The following is a 20,895-nucleotide window of genomic DNA, read 5'->3' as shown; positions in this document are numbered from 1 at the left end:
GAAGTAAGCACAACCTCATCAATAATGAAGTAGATAACAAACTTAAAAATGAATTTTCAATATGATTTATGACAAATGATCCTTCAAACAATGTCTTCAATAATGAAGTCGATGAGTAAATACAATGAAAATAATTAATCCCTTAAACTTAATTAACTACTATTTATCATCAGAATATTACACTACATTCACACCCTTATAATATAAATTACTTTAAAATAAATCCCTATAATTATATTAAAGTCTCTAACACAAAAAGAAAGTAAATCATTGATGATTCGAAGTAAATATTCACGGTGATTCCACTAGTGAGAGTGTGAGAGAGAGTGAGAGCCCCAAACACAATTATTGGAAGGAGAGAATAAACATTTAACATATTGAAATTCGAAATCCACTCACAACCCTAGGAAACCCTAACAACCGCTCTGACTATTCAGTCACACATTGCAACATTGGCAACAGTTTGAGGCACGAAATTATTACTAGAAGAAATGAAATGACACTGCATCGGAACACAAAACCAGTGCTGATCGAGAAGTATCCATGGCTCTCCAGCTCCAACCTCACTACAGCTTCAAGTACGCCTCTTGGAACCTCGGGCGGCCGCCAGGTGATCCTGCACATGAGCCGACAAAAATGTTTTAATTCTAATGGCAGAGTGGATGAAACATACAGACATACAAATACAATCAATCAAAGCAGTATGTTTACTAAAACAGAACATGAATGAATGGTTTGGTACTCAATCATTGTGGTAAAAAAGGCGAATACGCTTGTCCCCAGCGCCCCTGCCAACCCGTCCCAAGGTCAACACGGAGGAGGTAAATCACGGGCAGCTACTAGCCTTTGGAATAGTGACTAGCACATAAGCGAGGTATTTACCTCGACTTTGCCGAGATTCGAACCTCAGACCTCATTGTGGTAACACCTCATGCGCTAGCCACTAGACCCATCCGAGGGGACGGTTTGGTACTCAATCATGCACCATGACAAGTAAACGCATTAGTCCAACATGGCAACAATTCATGAGCATTAAGGAAAACTTGGCATGTCAAAAGAATGCAGGCAGGAAACAGTATATGAGATGAAACATCAACTTTATGTTTACAGCATACATATATATAGCAAGTGGGTGTGGAGTATTATAGAGAAAGTCGATATGATTTACCTAAGATGACATATTCTAATAGTCTTCCTTGTAGACCCGAAATAAAATTCAGGCAAAAGGTAATTCATAATTGTGAGGACTTGAGAAGCTACCATGCTTTGCTTAATTAAAATGTGATATGTTATATTTGTCTAGTTGCATTCTGAATGGAGAAGACATGTTGCGATGGAATCATGGACATCAGTAGTTGTAAAGGATAACTCATTCATATCTAATAAACTTGTAATGGAAAACAAGATTTCTGGAAGTTGGCATTGAAGAAAAATCAAAATGTTTAGGCAAAAATTAGGGCAGAACTGTTACCGAAACAAAATCAAAAGCTCTCGTGTCTTCCTTTGGGCTTTTCAACATCGAAGCATTGTTTAGCACTGGATTATTTGTATGTTGAAAGATATCAGGAAGTGGCATAGGATTGCCTTCCATGACAGCAGCCCTAGTATTATGACTAAAACCAGGGTTCAGATGTCCTAGGTTTTGTAATAAAAATTGCTGCTGAGCTATAATTGCATTCATTGCATTGTAATCCATCGGCTGGGGAACAAAACCTTGATTGAACATAACGTTTGAAGGCATGCCAAACTGCATAGAAGCCTGAGAATAAACAGCATTTAAACCCAAAGTTTCCTTCATGGCAGCATCTACGGAAACTGGGCTTGGTTGGCCATTATGGTTCAAGAAATCAAGCCCTGAGAAAGTACTTTCAGAAGCATTTACTACACCATGTTGTTTGCTTTCTTGAATGGTTAGACCATCCATCAAATCATGTAGATTCCCTGTGTCCTTGCTTGCTTTCTCTTGAAAATGCACCGATGTTGAACCAAAAACATCAAAGGGGTCAGGTTCCTTACCTTCAGGAGCAACATCTGGCTTCTGATTATCTATTGTCAATCCTGAGAAAAGATCATTCTGCTCTTTGTCCTCAGTCACATGAAAAGAAACATCAGAAAATGGATCATCTTGATTACTACTGCCAGCAGTGCTTACGTTCACAACAGGATCAATCCCAAACAAATCATCACCCAATGGGCCCATCGAATTTGTAAGTGTGCTTTTTTCATTATGTTTCTCCATGGTATCTTGACTTCCATAATCATCAAGGTCACCTGTATCAATTAAGTCGGGGATATGAACAACAGGGACATGTGCTGATTTTTGCTCAGGCAGTTCCTCTCTTGCTCCAGAAGTTAGCTCATCGCCAAGGAGATTTAAGACCTAATCAAAAGATAGGAACTCTGCATTCAATGTTAAATAAAGAGTCGAAAAGCAGTGGCTACAAGTATTTACATAATAAATTCCCATAACTCTTGCAAAAGGTATTGCAATGTGCCATCAGTTATGTATCTTTGTCAAGGTAAGGTCAAGCATCTATTCACCATGCTAGCATAGATATCAGAAGTATCAAGTTCTGAAATAAAATTGTAATATAATCAAAACAATATTGAACAAGAAAATGTACCTTCTGCTTCTAAACAGCAAATTAACCACAAAAGTAAACTTCTAAATTCATGTTTTTAGGGCAATGGATTAAATTTCATCAAAACAAGTTTTAAAAGGACATTTCAATATTCTTAAATTTTCCATTATTTCACTCATTTTACTACCTCAGGGACAAGATCATGACACTGTTATACTAGACGAGGGAAAATTAAATAAGGTGGTAAACTTTGGTAGGAGTACACCATCTGGTTGGGTGCATAGGCATAGGTAAACTTAACCATTTCAGCAAATGGACAAATGGACTCTTAATACATCATAGCAAGATAACAATATATTAAAATATATCAATTATTGTCCGTCAATAGGAGGCATTCTGAAACCAAAATGGCATGTTCTCTCGGGGTCTGTCAAAAAATTATTGGAGGCATTCTGAAAAAGGAGGGATTACACAAAAAGCGTAAAGCATATAGGGACAAACTGAATTTTTCCCATTTAGTACAAGATGAACTCATGTTCTATAACTAAAATAAAAAAAAGGCAGCTCGGTGCACGAAGCTCCCATCATGCGGGGTCCCGGGGAAGGATCCATTGTACGCAGCCGTATCCTGTTTTTTGCAAGAGACTGTTTTCATGATTCAAACCCGTGACCTATTAGTCACATGGCAACAACTTTACCGTTACGGCAAGGCTCCCCTTCAACTCATGTTCTGTAACTACTGGCAGAAAATATCAAAAGAGATTTTGAACAAACAAAACACAGAATAAAAAAAAATCTCAAAAAATCCAGCTTCGGTGGTTCTGATCTCTAATACTTAGACCCTTGATCCAATCCCCCATACCCATGTCCTGACACTGAGGCACTGACAGTCCAAGTCAGAGAGATAGAACCAAAAATGATCAGATGTAAACTTAAGAACACACAAGAAAAGTCTGAGTCTCAACATCTTCTGGTTATGACAATATTATGGTTCAAACAAAGTAGTCACTGATAAAAAAAATTATCAAAAAGTAAAGAACCACAACTTGTATACACTAGTGAAACCTTTCAACATAATTTACGCATAAAGTAAATGTCATACTGAAAAATATAAAAGCCTCATTCATAAGACATCAAAACTAAAGTATGAATGTTGATTAAAAGGTCTAGAGAAAATTGTTTATCAACAAAAATAAGCATAGCCGCATAGGTATCCCATTTCATTTTTCTGATAGGGCATCACATGTTTAAGTTGGAAAAGAATGCAAAATAAAGATACAGGTGCTATAGACTACACTGAAATCTTTCCATTTCAAATAATTTATTTTGTGCATATTTCGCGGTACTTGTATTCCAAGTTTCTATTGAATTAGTTCTTGAAGCATTGAAACATTTGTCGCTATTATATCCCAATTTCTATTAGACGAGTCATTTAATGCATGTAAACAGAAACGCAATCCTTAGAAAATAAAAAGCAGCTTTCATATATGCAAATAGAATTACAAGATTAAACTTTGAAAGTTAAGGAATACTCTTAAACATTGAGGTACAATAATCATAAGAGGATATGTACCTTGATGGCCTTCTCCCTCAAAGAAGCTTGTGGTAACTCTGTACACTTGATCACAGACTCCTTGTTCTCAGTAAAATAAGAAACTATAATAATGAATTGTTCATCATCTGCTTTCCTCAAAATTGATTCTAAGACACAAATAGCCTTCATTCGAACCTGAAAATGTCAAAAGGAAATAATTTAGTAAAACTTAATTGACAGAGACAAAATTATATTATAATTAGAAGAGAACATTATACATTTATACCCAAACAGGTCACTGATGACATCGACTGGCTAAATACACATTTGGAATTAAACTTGCAAAAAATAACACTAATACATAACATTTTAACACGCACTCTCAAGCTGCAGCACAGATATTAATTTATGTCCAACTGGTAACATTTTTATAAAGAAAAAAAAAGTCCTGCATATAGAAAAATAGATAGGTAACACTCAACATAGACAAGAAGAAATGCACCAACTAAGAAGCTTTGACAATGCAACTCTGACTGAAATTGGAACTTCAATAGAGGTATTGACTGAGTTTATTTTATAAATAGAAGAGTTACATAAGACTTCCTTAACTCCCACCTATGAAATGCCATACAAGACTATCCTTTGGAAGATGGAGTGACAAATTGTAAAAGGCTATATAAAAAAGAAAGATTAGGGTTCCAGAATCCACTCTTGTGATAAAGAGTTAATATTCACAGAAAAATAGACTAAGAATCTACTCTTCTCATGAGCAATTAACATTTTGAGAAAAAGACAAAAAATCTACTGTCATGAGGAAGTTAATATTGAGAAAAAAAGGCTTAAGTCTGATATTTCTCAAAAAAAAATTAGAAATCCAAATGAAGAATGCTCTGACAAGAGAGGCAATGGTTATCTCATAGAGAGGACGGAAGGAAAGGAGAACTTGGAATCTTGCCAACTTGAGGAGGTTCTATGTTTAGAGTAAATTCGGCTTAAGACAGCAAGTTTAAGATTTACTCTCAAAAGGTTTTCTTTTCCTTCTAAAGTATATGATATGAAAAAAATAGAATAGAATTTAAGATTTCAATAGATTAATTTCGATATGCTTCTTTTGTTGGTTAAAGGTGCTTTTCAACTGCAATAGTATGATGCAAACTAACCAAAAGATGTCCTCCTCACAGAAAAGGGCATAAATCCTTTGGATCTACAAGAACCAAAGATCCCAATAAGCATCTTGAAAGGAAAGGACATAAGTCCTCAATCTAGAAGTGAAAACAAGGATTCAAAAAGGCATCTGAAAAGAGAAGGGAATAAGACAAAGGATCTAAAAGAACCAAGCATCTCAAAAAGGTGCCCAAAATAAGGACCTACTCAAACAGACATGAAACTTAAGATCCAACAACGCATCCTAAAAGAAAAGAGAATAAGACCTCAGATCTACAAAGTTCAAGGTAAAGAGGTATCCTGAAACAATATGGCATAAGTCCGACATCCAGTCAAGGCTCTAACAAGACATCCTAAAATAAAAGGGCATAATGCCTCAGCTCTAGAAAGAGATGAAGAAGAATTCCGTTTTCATCTTTTGACGAAAGTGGGTATCTGAGGGTTTTTCCATCCAGCTCAAGGTGGTATGGTGTAATAGTCATGGTGGGAACAAACCCTATGTCCAAAATAAACTAATGGGCATATCAATTCCCGATCTATATGACTTGACCGGTAAAATTCTTATCTGGAGCTGAGAGTTTGGGCTAGCGACAAGATTACAGATTGAGCAATTGGATAAGCAAGGGATGAAAAGAGAATCAAAGTTTGTTGGAGAATTGTGAGGCAAGTGAAGGTGGTATGTAAGCCCTGTCATTATGAGCAAAGCTGTGCAAGAGCTAGGAACTCAGACTACTATACTTGTCAATTCCTTGAATTTTTATGCATTAAAGATGGAAGGTTTCAACTGAACTTTCTCTTAGGAAGGCCTTGTGTCTTGGCTTGGCTTGGTTCAGGTTGGGCATTCATGATCAAGGAACAGTTTCATCAGAATGATCCATAAGAACTAATTTGAAGAAATCTAAAAAAAGGCAGAGCACTACAACCAAAAAAAGTTAAAAGGGGTTGATTCATTCCAAAAAAGCATAGCACTTCTTCAGGATAGGCAGAAGTAGAAGGGAAGATACATTAACTAGTAATTCATTTGAATTAATCTAGCTCTGGGACTCAAGTTTTGCTCAAAGAGAGGTCAAGATGTAAATAAAGGGTAAATATATAACATAGAAGAAATGGCTTGAATTGGAGACAGCATACTAAACTAATAGAAAAAGAACTATGAGGCAAGAGGATTTAGAGTGCAGTCCTTCCTGAGCAGTAAAAGTGAAAGAAAAGGAAAATAAATAGGAGGGTCCTATTTATACTGAGAAGGAATCATGTAGTAAAAGAGAATAACAATTCAATTAAAAGTGTTGCTGATTCTCTACCCTCATAGGAAACATGCACTTGAATTCGGTCTATATTCTCTACCTTCATTGAAAACATGCACTTGAACAGATTATAGAAAATTAATTCAAGCAAATTGAGGAGAACAAAGGGAGTATTACATTTGAATTCCATGAGAAATGATTCATTGAACTTAATGCTAGAGGAAGTAACTAATATGGGTAAAATTATCACATAACTAAGTAATTTGTCAAATGTGTGACAACATTTATGGAACGAACATGATTCTACCAATGTAAACATAATATAAGCTGAGAAAGTAGAGTCGGACCAACCCAAGGCATGCACATGAATAAGCGAAGCGGAAATGCAATAACAAGCATTAGATTAATTCTCTAGCCATTGAGTGAGTTATGTGGCAAGGCATCATTGGGAGGGCTCGTGCCCCGAGCCTACAAAACGAGGGGAATTCCAAACGTTTGGAGATTCTTGGATGACGTGCCATTAGGCAAAACTTTTCCAACTTGGACATGCTCTAACTCACTTTCACTATTTCATTGATTTCTCCACTTTGACCCATCCCTTAATTCAAATCCTCTGACTTCAACCAAGTACTCAACTCCATAAAGCCAACCACAATCGACAATTTGGGTGATACTCACCATGTTTTTTATGCACTAGCAAGGCTTGAACTAGAAGAACATTACAATGGCAATAGGGAGAAACAAGGAGAGTGGTGATGGTTGTTGGATTGTAGGGTCAGAGAATTGGATCATAAAACCTAACAATTTAACATAGTTATTTGGCAAATAAAATTTATTAAATTGAATTAAGTATGAACATTTTATAGTTTACTAAATTATATTATTATCACATATAATGAAAATCATTCATATATAATGCAAAATAAATAGTTAAGATGTTGTACTTCTTTTACGTAGTAAGAAATTACTTCTCTCAAGTCCATGCCAAGGACAAAAACTAAAATAAATCATCTCTAGTTACAGTTAAAAGGGATTCTTATGAAATGAAATTACTTAGACGATATTGCATAAAAAGGATGGTCTACTTTTAGTGAATGTTTGACTTTAAAACATGTATAAAGTAAGTAGATTTCATTAGTATAATATTGTTGAGACCAACATCCTAATTAGGAATGTTGAGGAAGATAAGATCCTTGATACATGAGACCCCAATCAAATCTAGCTTAGAGGATCTTGGTCGATCCTGATGTCCAAATTGATAGCAAATAAAAACTCAAAAAGCTATTTTAGCATGAGTTAATGACATAATGATTTAAAAATTGAGCATAAAATACTTTTATCCATAAAAACTTTAATAATAAGTTTTTCTATGAGATAGCACTAAACACAAAACATATAAAAAAAAAAAGCCTATAACTTGCATGCAAAGTAATCGGCATATTGATACAAGTGGCATCTAGCTGACCTGCCATATATGAGAATTGAGCTTCATCTCTAAGGCATGACTCATAGCCAATCCATCTAATTTTGCAGCCTCTGTAAGAAAAACCTGCAGAGCATCACGAGTTGGTTGCAGACGAACACCGCCAGAGGTGACAATTGTTTCCAAAAGCCTTTCTTCACGATTCTTAACCCCGCCATTACTTGAACTTGTGTCCTCACTTCCTGCAGCAGTGGGAACATTTAATCTTGAATTAGAACCCCATGCCCCCGAATTTCTTCCTGACGCCCTAGAAGCATTCCAATTTTCTGTCTGCTGTTCAATTCCTTGATAATCATCACGACTATCTATTTCTGTTGTTAGAGACCTTCGAAGGTTTGGGCTCCTATAACTGCCAGTGTCATCCTTCCTTGATGAATGGGCAGCAGCAAAGGTGCTAAGTCCATGCTTGATGGTGGCACTACCAAGACCTACCACTTCACTAATAAATGACCTTTTCTCCTCAGCTGGAAGCTCAAAGTTTGTGTTACCAAATCCTTGAATGCGCCTATTAAGACCTTCCACCGGTGTTACTGACTTGTTTTCATCAGAAGCAAAGACAGCAGCAACAGCCTCATGAGCAGTTTCACGAACAGCCTTATTAAGGGCATCTGCTTTCAGCGGGTCCAATTCACCTTTATAATGGAACAGTTGACGAATCACAGTTGAGTGCCTTTGCATTTCCCTCCTGAACTCATTTCCAGATTTTCCCACTGCATACTTGATCAACCGAAGTGCCTTGCCAAGAGTAAGATACAAAATAAAAATATCCATCAAGCTAGCTACAGGTTTGTATATTTCCAGTGCGGACAACTTAATATAATCAGACAAAGTATTGTGTACATATCCAGATGTGGAGGATTTAGATCGCAGACTTTTGAAACATGTTAGGCCAAAAAAACACAATGATCATTTCATAAAAATAAGCTCTGTCAGCTAGAAACATTCACAATTAATAGACAAAATGTGAATAACAATAAGGTTGCAACCCTGAATTGCCGTGGGAAGGAGGTGAAATCTATTTAAGAATTCAGATCATCTCAATTCAAGATGAAGAATTTCATTTTTACTATGAGATATTGAGATTAAACAACTAATAACACAGATAGCGGGATTCTTCTCTTAAAAAAAAAAGTGTGTGGAAAGAATGTGTACCTTTTGCTTCACAATTGGGCTTTTGTGATCAAGACGTTTGAAGATATAATCTGACACCTCCTTCACAATGCCCACCGGAGAAGTACGCAAAAGATCACAGATTTCCTCCAATTTATACACAGGAGCAACCTTATCTTCGTCCGAAGTCACCCCATCAACCATGCGAGATCTCCAATAAGCTTCCACCGCTCTCCGGCTCTGATCCATACTTCCGCAAAGAAATCAACCAATTCTTATTCCCCTACACCGCAAAATCAAGATCGCAGCCCCAAAAAAAGTCACTCGACCAGACAAACAACAGGAGATATAAATCACCTTATCTCAAAACATAAGGTCTATAGAACTAACGAAGCACAGAGACGATCGTGTAAAAACCCTAAAAAAACGAATTCCGTTCATTCAAACGCCAGCCTTACGTTAAAATCCCTAATTGAGAGATGTTTCCCGATGAAGATGGAGATTGGCAGATGAAGTGAATCCAAAAGATCGTTCCAGGATCCGTTGATGGGATACAGCATAAATCGAGCAGAGACTTTGAGCAGGAAAGGAGGAGGAGGTGGATTTGGGGGAAGAAGGGAAGAGAGAAGACGAGTTCGATAGCAAGCAAGACAATTGGCAATCACAAAACTCCGACGGTGATACAAAAGCGGGGACTTAGAACCGTTCGTTCCAGTCGTTACGTAATTCCAACGGTCGTGATGCTTTGAGCGGAAATCAGGGGCTGAGACGGTACCATCACAAAAGATGGGCGGTGACGGCCGCCATGATGACGTCATATTTGATTAAACTGTTTTCTCCAATTTATTTTCAAGTTTTCTGTTATATGAAAAATAATAATAAAAGAATTAGTTTTAAAAAACATATTTAACAGTTTCATTTTCCTCATAAAAATCACTTACACATTGTCTATAAATTTCAAAATAAGACCGTACATTGTAGTTGTTTATTATTATTGAAGTTTTTTAATTTGTATAGTAATTTTAGTTAAAATTAACGTATAAACTCATTGTAATTAAATTTCACAAATAAACATAACTCTTGAAGCCATTTTTTTTATTTTAAATAATTTAGATCCATATAAGAGTTTTGACTAAATTGAATTAAACTATTTGAATTTTAAAAAGTCTTAGCATTTAGAATGATTCTACATTCTTGGTCATTAGAACAAGAAAAGTTTTGTCTATATGGGCAACATGGTGAATCTAAGCATGTAAGCTTTTTGTAATAAACTCTAGCAAAAGAGATTAAATTCAATTACTTATGAAAATTTATGATACATTGCATTTGATTTATTTATCCCAATGCATGGTGTGAGCAAATATAATAATAATATTAATTAAACTTTTATCCTACTAGCTAGGAATAAATTATACTAATCCTATTAAATGGTTATTAGACTCTATCACCTATTATATTATAATTTATAATATTAACTAGCCATCATACACATGTATTGCATGTGTAATATAATACATAAATTCACATAATAAAAAAAAAATCAATAGTAAAAATTGGAGAGGAAGATAGGAGAGAACGATAAGAAACAATAAACATTGAGACGGTGAGGAGAAATAATATAAATAGTTTAAATTAGGTTATTAATTATACCTCAAGGTATGTCAAAATAAAATTGATGTATGAGAAGGATAAAAAGTTAAAATTATTAATAAATATTTAAATTATTTTTGATGTGAAAAGAAAAAAAAATGATATTAACGTAACATTATTTTTGATGATATATTTTGTTTATATTTTATTTCTAGATTTCATGTTTCAAATATTATTATATTTATATTGATGAAAAATATATGAATATTAGACTTTGAGGGCACCATATTTTGTGCTCGCCTCATGCTTCAAAATCTCAAGTTCGACATTATTATTAAAGGTCCGGATTCTTAATTAAATAGTAAAATAACAACAATTGAATTAACAAAGTATTAACATTAACATGCATAAATCTAGAAATGGTCCAAATCTTTTATCCCAAGTCAAAGACATAGGTAGAACATCTTCTCAATTTCTCAAATATCTAAGGATTATTAACGGATGAGCTGAATAACTAGTATTAACTAAAAAAATTGGTGCTACTTTAGCTATAGATGATGTCCCTTCCTACAACATTTGGAAGGACGTGAGAAAGATGCTCGACATAATACATCAGTTGGATATTGCAAGATCTAACATGGAATCATGAGTGCCCCGACTTGATGTGATAGTAAAAAGTGGGTATATTTTTCAAGCGATAAAAGTTGAATTATCATGTAGAATCAACCTATGTCAATTGAAGTGATCCTAGAATTAGTCATACGGTAAAATTTAGATATCTAATATTAAAAAAAATATATAGAATCACGAGGAAAATGACAAAGCTTTTAGATGATTTATTGTGTGTTTTTTTTAGCAAAAAGTTGATCAATAATGTCTCTATGAAAAGATGGGTTTGGTGGAAGAAAGGAACGTGACCTTTGGATTTTGGTGGAAGAAATTACGGTAATTTATCAAATAATGTATCTAAATTTTTAAATTTACTAAAAAGACATATCTTATTTTACAATTTATCAAAGAGCGCAAAATTTTAAATATTATTCTTATTTAATCCTCCTGATAATCTAACTTTTTTTACCCTTTTTCTTTTCTTTATTATTTTTCTCTCTCTTCACTTTTTATTTTTCTCTATCTTCACTTTTTAACAAATATGTAAAATATATGAATAACATTATATAAGATTTAGTCAATTTTTTAATAACATTTTAATACATTTGAAGAAGTCAAAATCAACAATGGATCACATATTTTAACTCCATGCAATCTTAGAAATCCACTGGAACTGAAATGAGTATAATCGTAGCTCTCTAGGTCCATAAATAAATTTCGGTCAAAACCTATTAATGGACCTAGAGAACTCCGATTATACTCATTTCAGTTCCAGTGGATTTCTAAAATTGCAAGGAGTTAAAATATGTGATCCATTGTTGATTTCTACTTTTCATAGATGTTAACATGTAAAATGAAATAATTGTCAAAAAAATTCATGTTGGGCCCACATCAAGTCAAAACCGACTGATGGACCTAAAGAACTCTGATTACACTCATTTCAGTTTCAGTGTATTTTTTAGATTGCAAGGAATTCAAATATACTATTCATTGTTTATTTTACATTCTTCAAATATATTAAAATGTTATTAAAAAAGAAGAGAGAAAAAAATAATAGATAATAGAAAAATAATAGAAAAAGTCAGATAAATAGTAAAATACTGTATATTTTTTTAATAAATTTAAAAATTTAAGTGCGTTATTTAATAAATTATCGAAGAAATTATAAAAGGAAGTTATTTAGCTATAAAAATTATAAAACTAGAAAAATACAGGAGGCTAGGATAGAAAAGACAATATTATAATTTTAATTTTTTAAATAATTTAAAGTTTCAAATATAAATATGGTCTTGATATACTTGTAAAAGTTAGCGTAAAATTGCTCAAATTTACTATCATAAATTTAAAATTTATTAACAAATACAAATTATTGGAAGGGGAAAATACACGAGGCAAGAGTTTTCTAATAAGGTAAAATTTGCTTTTGTATAATCCAAAAAATTAAAGATTCGATTTCATTTAATGTGAAATATAAAATTTTCTCGGAGCAACATTTTATTAATTTGCTTATATTTCATAATCCTAAATTTATCTAAAATTTAAAATAAAAATATAGAATAACTAAAGAAATTTTAATTCATAAAATAATTGTAATTTACAGGTGAAATTTAAATAGTTTAAATTCATACAACAATTGTAGTAAAATTGCTGATTCAAAACTTGCTCAAAATTATAAATAAAAGCATAAAATGACAACAAATTTTGAAAGCTACAATAAATGAAAACACAATTAAAAAAGCAAAGATAAAAATTCAACAACAAGCAGAAAATGAAAGATATTTACAGGAAAATAAAACTGATAAAATAAAATTATTATTTAGACAATTTATGAATTCAGACGACGCATTAGATCAAAGGAAAACACAAGTTTTTTTTGGATCGACAAATTTAGAGAGGGCATCCTTGAGATTTTTGAAAAAAAAAATTATAAATGATACTTTGCAAATGTATTCTCTATCTTGGGCAGGTAAAATAGACAAACACAAAACAGAAAGGAACGAGAATGGCATTTTTTTTAGATAAGGGGTACAGAGAGTTCATACTGACATAATAAAGCAAAAAGGATGGGCAAAAACAACAGTTTGATTAAAAGAAACTCATCAGATGTAAATTGTCTAGGAAACCTATGGAAACTAGTAATCAAGAACCTTGGATCATGATCGAGCAGGAGCAGGAGCAGGAGCAGGAGCAGGAGCAGGTCCAGGTCCAGCAGCTCCAGCAGGACGTGGTCCTTGGCCAGGCCTTGCCTGATCCTCCTGCAGAATATTACAAGGAAATCATTAATCGGAGTCCTAGCGTTCCAAGCAATTAGGACCTTCTGTGACATTTCTGGACAAACCACACCAGAATACCAATTAAGATAATCTTAAAGGCTACGCAAAGGAGAATAATAATTAACCAACCTCACTGATTTTGCTTTTTCAAATAATGAGTGACGCGTGTGTTTTTGGGACGACCTTCCGTGCATGAAATCTAATCATGAAAAACTAATACGTGTCTAAACAAATTATCACCTACCAACAACCAAGTATTTATCCCACTAAAAATTTGTTAAAAGGGAAACTGCATCCAGTTGGGTAATTTAATTGCATGGTGAATACCTTTTTGGATTAGATTGGACAAGCATCCATTTTGACACCAATAAAAGCATCAAAGCCCACACGACAACATGAAACCAAAAATTCAAAACCGGTAAAGGCCCAAAATAATGTTCCACAGTACTCTAGATAAGAGCTAATCACCACCTTAGACATGCTATCTCCACTTTGGTCTAGCTCGCATAGCCCAGCTTTGCCTTAATTTTAAACTCATTCACTCTGGCAATCTACTCATCTTCCAGTCAAGCTCAACCAACTAGTCTGGACCCTTAGAAGATCGGTCAAACTTAACCAAGATACTATACCCATCTCAATCAAACCAAAGATAATTAGGTCAAATCAAACTTATTACTTCAGTCAAACTGACCAAGCTCTTCCAAACCTGATCTTCTAGCATACTTCTAGTCTGCTATAGGTTTGCCAACAAGTTCTATATTGTGTCTCAGAAAAACACTGCTTGAGCGATCTTCTAAAACAATTAATTGAATTATCTTACATATCGACTCATTGGAGCATGTGTAGCATCAGCAAATCACGAATAACATAGCAAGATGATAGAGATTCCAAACAACTAGAACATGAAAACTAGATAACAACAGAGATGAGACATGAAAATAGCATCATTGGTTATTGATAATCCTTGGACAATAGATAGTACTGTTAAATCTTGGGTATAAATAGCTCTCTCTCAATCATTTAGTTCTAGCATATATTGTAGACGACATCTTAAAACACCCATGTATAACTTGAGAAATACTAATCTACAGGGTGGCAACAAGACATTTCTAATCACACTAGTAGCAACCCAAGTTGTGATGGTGGCAAAGCACCCCCCCCCCCCCCCCCCCCCCCACCTGTCCAGGGCCAACACGGAGGAAGTAAATCACGGGTGACTAATAGCCTGGAATAGTGACTGGCGCATGAGGGAGGTATTTACCTCGACTATGCCGAGATTCAAAACTCAGGTCTCATGGTGGCAGCGCCTTATGCACTAGCCATTCCCAAGTTGTGATGAACAGATGGCTAATTGTCAAGGAATGAAATCACAAGGTACAATAACAATGTCTCAGAATGGATCACTAAAAGCCATTTAAATTTCCACATGAGATTTTAACAAGAATACTTGGCAGCGCTATACAATGATTTGAAATGCTGTCAAAGACGGATCTTTCTGGCCATGATTCAATAAGCATGTTAAAAATGCTCACTGTAACTTTCTAAAATCTTGCAAATAGAAAAACTATACAATTAGCAACTATATAGGAAGGAATATTGAAGAAGAGTCCAGCCAAGCATATATAAAAGTGTAGAAGTAGTCAGAGCAGTACCCGTCGTCTGAAACGTTGTGGAGGCTCACGGTTCCTGCTGTCGGTGCGAGATCTCACCCTGACAAGCTTGGAGTGGATTGCACAGGATACACAGTACCGCATCTTGATGTATAGCTTAGGAAGAGTGTATCCTAGAAGGAATTTAGGGAATTTGAGTAGGCCTTGCGGCCAAAATAATTCAAACTATAAGGCGCTAACCATCATACACGCACAGGCCTCCTGCACGTCCCGGACGGCTGCCTGCTCCACTATGTTCCCCACGAGAAACCTCTTGATCGCCTTGTCCTACACCAATAACTAAGCATCAGGTGAGTCGTTACGTTTACCAAAAAATGTCATAAATAACATTGATAAAAGAGATTCGACAAACAAGAAGAAAAAAACAATGCATGCTTCGCCGATGTAACTGAAGTTGATATATAACCTCCGATCGGCTCTAAATGCTGCATAAATCCTATCATACAATTCTAGGGAAACATCACTAACTAGCTATTGAAGAAAAAAAATTAGAAAATCCAACGGATGAAACCTTGGGGCAGCACTTTCCGCAGTTGGAGCAGCGAATGAAGTTAACGTGGCCGCGGCCATGCTTGTTGCGCCCGCCGTTCCTGCGCTTGAAAGTCTGCAAAAACGCATCCAGATGACTTCAAGGAGAACGACTAGTAGAAATTCCAGATCCACACCATCTTCGTCGCCCACGATCGAGCTAGCTGCTTTAGGGTTACGGCGCCGCGAGGCGAACGATATTTCTGGAACACGGTCATCTAGAGATGCCATGTCTGCATCTTAGCCATCCCTCAGCGTTTGGACGAATAGGATTTGACTACCTTGTTTCGTTCTTGACGTAATGACGTTGCCTTTAGGATCCAGTCCAACTTAAATTTTAAATAAAATGTCTAATTTTATATATATATATAGAGAGAGAGAGAGAAATGTTCTCCTGCGGTGCATTTCTTGCGATTTTGGTACGGTTGCCTTCCTGATCGATCTGATGACCGATCAGGGAACCTCCTGATCGGTCTGTAGACCGATCAGGAGTTTCCCTGATCGGTCAGGAGGTTCCCTGATCGATCAGGAGTTTCCCTGATCGGTCTGTAGACCGATCAGGAGGTTCCCTGATCGGTCCAGAGACCGATCAGGAATATACGTGCACTAAACCGCACCGATGCCGCAGCATAAGCACCGCAGGCTAGTATTTCTGTATATATATATATATATATATATATATATATATATATATATATATATATATAAATGATATACTGTGGACAAAGTCGAGCGGACTGCTGCGGACATGCCTTCCTGATGGATAACCAGTCCGATCAGAGAACCTCCTGATCGATCTCTGGACCGATCAGGGAACCGATCATTTTCTGATCGGTCTGTAGACCGATCAGAAAGGCAAGTCCACAGCGGTTCGCACGGCTTTATCCGCAGCATATAATTTCTGTGTGTATATATATATATATGCTTTTATTATTAAATTAAAATAAACAAACTCTATCAAAATCGAATATTATACTTACAAACCATTAAATATTTTTTTTTTTTTTGTAAAAAACATTGAACAACTAAACATGATTGATGATTTTAAAAGACATTCACAATCATCACCAATCAATCGACTAAAATTACTTTAGTCAATTAACTATTTCCAATTGACTAACTAGCCACTAATGATATGATGATCCTAAGTAGCAGGTTATACAAAAAATATTTCAGAATTGGTGCATAAAACAATCAAAACTAGTCTCATGGTAGCAATCTTCCTGATTATTCGAGTTCATCAAAGGAACAAGTTAGGCAAGTGAAGGTAATCGACATCAGGATTACCCTATTGTTACCAAAAAAAATGATTGTATATTTTTTAAATACATAGAAAATAAACAAGGTGACACATGCAAATACGCTTGCCCGCAACGCTCCCGTCATGAATGATATTTTGGTGGCTTCCCCATTGTGCGACTTAACAAGGGAATCAGTAATCAATTTTCACTAGTTACATCCTCTTGAGAATTCAAAAGCAGCATGTACATGTCATTTGGCTACTAAACTGCTATCTGGCTTTGCGTCTTCACTCTTTTCGCTAAAAACTGTGCTGCCAAGTCTACCAGGTGGCCAGTATCGGAAAACCGACCTCCCAAGTATATTCTTTGCAGGAAGGGGACCCCTGAGATTAGTTTATGTTAGACACACGTTAAACATATTGACCGATTAGATTATAAAATGAGTGGGTAACCAATGAGAGTAGCTAACAAAGAAAGTTACCATATGTGTGAATCATAACTATTGTTGCGGTTGTCGCCCATGACAAACACAGAGTTCCCAGGTACTTGCTGTAGTAGAAGGAATACTAAATTAAAAACAAAGTACAATTAAGAATGCTGAAAAGTAGGAAAATTGGTAGGAAGGTTGGAGATGAAGCATCCATTGTTGGTTCAATCAGAAAATGGATGAACTAAAGGAAATCACAATCCTTAGTTTGGTATATAGCCTTCTCAAATAAGTTTTGTTGTTCACTTTGGTTCAGTATGGCAGATTGTGAATATCACTTTGTTAGATCCTCTTATCCATGGTTAAAACAGTTAAATAATTTGGATATAGTTAAATTTTATAGCAAGCTCTCTCAGGAATAACTGGTAAACTTGTCGCAGCAATGTGTTTCAATCCAACCCAGACAGACCATAACAAAACTTTTACTTTGCTTTAGGCAATTGCAGAAATAAAGGTTTTAATTTGTTTGGAAAGATTACACACAAAATAGAAGAAACATTTATCAAACCAACACAAAGTTAAACCAATAGACAGACACATTGCTGGTGACAATAATATTATGGCCAAATAAACAGAGATTTTCTGTCTAAAAGAAAATAAATCTTGGTTTCTCTCCATAGTTTAGCATAAGCAATATTAATAAAGTACCATGGAATGTTAGTGAAACATGAACATCTTACTGTAGCAAATAAATGTATACTTGTGATGTTTTAGGCTAAAGTTACTTCATATGAATGATGAGTTACTTACAATAGGGTTCATCTCGTATGATGGTGGCTCAAGAATATAGTCTTCATTTTTGACAGTTCCATTTACTACTAACTTGCCATTATGGACCTGCAAGTCGAGATAATATCAAACATAACTGCTCATAAAATGAAAATGATCAAAGTTGAGAATTTATAACATGTAACTTTTTGCTTATATTTTGAATTACAGGGAAAAAGAGGAATGGGATAGGTAGTGTGAAATGAATCCAAAAACCAAATCAAAAAGAAATAGAACAAAATATAAGTACAATTATCAATGTGAAGAACTTCACAATAGAGAAAAGCATTACTGATTTACTCACTTCCACAGTGTCACCTTCCTTGGCAACAATTCTTTTAATGAATACATCATCATCTGTATAACCCACTTCCTGTATACAGTACATTTCAGAATCAGCATAAAAGGAGTCTGAAAAAAATCTGGATGCAATTAGTACATAAACGCTTTTATTACCTGCAATACTGGTGGGCTTTTGAAGATGATTATGTCATTTACAGATGGCTGTCTAAAGTAATATGAAACCTTTCAAGAATGAAGTTAGGTTAGACATAAATACAAGGTCAATAAGTTGTATCTTCACATAGAAACATGCATATCGTTGAATTAATAAAGAAAAAAAATAGATGATATCTAATTAAGGTTCTCAATGATTTTGTCCAATAAAAAAGACAAGGAGAGGAAGATAGCTGAAAAACAAAACGTTAGTAGCTGTTAAGCATCTTCATTTAATAGTTATCAAGTAAAATCTAGGGAATCTAACTTGGTTGTTCCAAGCTACAAGTTATTCAAAGATCACACATCAGGCTAGCTCAGAGTAGTTGCTATGCTAAGCAAGGTACATCTCCATCAAATCAAGCTTTTGGCATAACCTTAGATCACACAAAATTTTGGGTGAAACCAATCCCAAATGATAAGGTAATTTAGTGAATTAATAGAAATTCTCAGTGTATCTGGAATCAAACGTTAAGGCAAGCGCACGAAGCTCAGAGAGTGATGAAGAACTCAATTATAGTTTAGCAGCATCCCTCATCCTACTGGGGCACACAATTTGCTCCAGCAATCATTTTACAACAGCATCAAGCTCATAAAAACAAAGACAACTACCAAATCATTCTATTCGAATAGAGAAAAAAAAGACAAAAAATGAACCTTTATTGACAATCAAATCTGTATCAGTAAATACAAGGCAGAGAAAGGTACCTTCTCGGCAACAATGCGGTCTCCAACGTCGAACGTCGGGTACATCGAAAGAGAGGGAATGTACCGCGGTTCAGCTATGAACGTTCGGAATGCTAAGGAAATCGCCAACGCCCCCAGAATAGTCTTAACATCATCCTTGCTGATGTTGGCCCATTCCGGGAGAATACCCTTCTTCCTCTCCTCCTCCTCGCCATCCCCTCCATCCTTTCCCTCGCCACCCTCATTTCCGCCGCCGCCGCTCTTCGAGTCCAACAGCGGCGGCGGCGCGTCGACCTCACCGCCTCGGGTTTCTACTCCCCCGCTGCACCCGATCCGCCGGCGGAGCTGCCTCGGTCGGAGGAGCTGGGACCCCAAAAATTTGGAGCCTTTCGGCGGAGAAACGCAGCGCGCGGGCCTAAAGCTGACAGTTTTGGAGGAGCAGATGGATCTGGCGGCGTCGGAGGTGGCGCCGTCAAAGGGCAACTGGGAGGTGGGGCATGACAGAGAGGAGTAGCCGGTCGGTCTGGCGACGGCGTTCTTGGAGGAGAAGGGATGGTTGGCATTAGGGTTAGGGCTTTGAGAAGTGGGCGAGAAGAATTGGAGGGAAGACATGGTCTCTACCTTGCTTCTTCTTTCCCCCCTCCCCCCCTCGGACGAAGATAAAGTTCACAGCTGGTATTAATATATTATAGAGCTCTTCTTCAAGAAAAAGATATAACTTAAGTAAATTGTAAAAGATTTATTAATTAAATATCAAATAAATATTAATTTTCATACCCTTTGCATCGAAATAGAAATAAAATTTATTGTATTTGATGAATCACATTTAAGATTTCCATTTTTTTTTCTAATTTTGATGTCGATTCCTAATTTGGATTCGGCCTTCGTCACTTACGGCTACTTAGATTTGTTACAACGAAAGCTCATCTTCATCCCCAATCTCAATCTCCTCTTCTACCATCGTCACCTATCGAATTGTGATGAATTACGAAGGAACAATTTGCTCAATAGATTTTGACCCTTTCAATTTAGGCCAAGCTCATACCTTCCTTGAGGGGACCTGAACGCCTTACCGATGACTAAAATGGCAATGGAAGAATTTACGTTAATGACGGTTACGTTAGGCTACCGATGACTAAAATGGCAATGGAAGAGTTTACGTTAATGACGGTTACGTTAGGTTACGTTACGATGAGATTAGTGTATTCCAAAAATTGAACTAAACAATAATAAATTATATTTTATTTTTGATAATAATATTATATGATTATTTATAATCAAATAATCAAAATTATGCATGATAACTTGATGTACAGACAAACGATTGTGGAGATATTATCGACTTGATGTACAGACAAACGATTATGGAGATATTATCGACAATTTCAGAGTTCCTATGTATCATAATATGGAAGGACTTCCGCATCTTA

At 35.6% G+C, this 20,895-nt stretch overlaps 2 protein-coding genes and 1 pseudogene across 3 annotated transcripts; all 3 read right to left on the bottom strand.

The window, feature by feature from the left end:
- Window positions 1-327: 327 nt before the first annotated feature.
- LOC121976889 (protein MODIFIED TRANSPORT TO THE VACUOLE 1-like) lies at window positions 328-13,683 on the bottom strand. Of its 2 annotated transcripts, none has more exons than XM_042529288.1 (6): window positions 13,464-13,683; window positions 9,160-9,400; window positions 7,990-8,742; window positions 4,156-4,311; window positions 1,472-2,380; window positions 328-616 (listed from the first exon to the last, which is right to left on the bottom strand). In XM_042529288.1, the coding sequence occupies exons 2-6, from the start codon at window positions 9,364-9,366 to the stop codon at window positions 575-577; spliced, it is 2,067 nt and encodes a 688-aa protein (XP_042385222.1). In that variant the 5' UTR covers window positions 9,367-9,400; window positions 13,464-13,683; the 3' UTR covers window positions 328-574. The 2 variants fall into 2 exon arrangements, with proteins under 2 accessions (XP_042385222.1, XP_042385220.1); XM_042529286.1 differs by lacking the exon at window positions 13,464-13,683 and adding an exon at window positions 9,576-9,781.
- LOC121978726 lies at window positions 13,301-15,887 on the bottom strand (annotated as a pseudogene).
- Window positions 15,888-16,975: 1,088 nt separating this feature from the next.
- LOC121976888 (chloroplast processing peptidase-like) lies at window positions 16,976-20,135 on the bottom strand. The gene is made up of 6 exons (XM_042529285.1): window positions 19,487-20,135; window positions 18,740-18,808; window positions 18,588-18,656; window positions 18,266-18,352; window positions 17,510-17,577; window positions 16,976-17,411 (listed from the first exon to the last, which is right to left on the bottom strand). Exons 1-6 carry the CDS (start codon window positions 20,075-20,077, stop codon window positions 17,279-17,281), a joined length of 1,017 nt encoding a protein of 338 aa, XP_042385219.1. The 5' UTR covers window positions 20,078-20,135; the 3' UTR covers window positions 16,976-17,278.
- Between the last annotated feature and the right edge of the window lie 760 nt (window positions 20,136-20,895).

This window comes from Zingiber officinale, chromosome 4B (assembly GCF_018446385.1).
Source record: "Zingiber officinale cultivar Zhangliang chromosome 4B, Zo_v1.1, whole genome shotgun sequence".
Taxonomy (NCBI): domain Eukaryota; kingdom Viridiplantae; phylum Streptophyta; class Magnoliopsida; order Zingiberales; family Zingiberaceae; genus Zingiber; species Zingiber officinale.
Note: the sequence above shows the minus strand (reverse complement) of the source record. Positions and strands in the feature narration are given on the sequence as shown.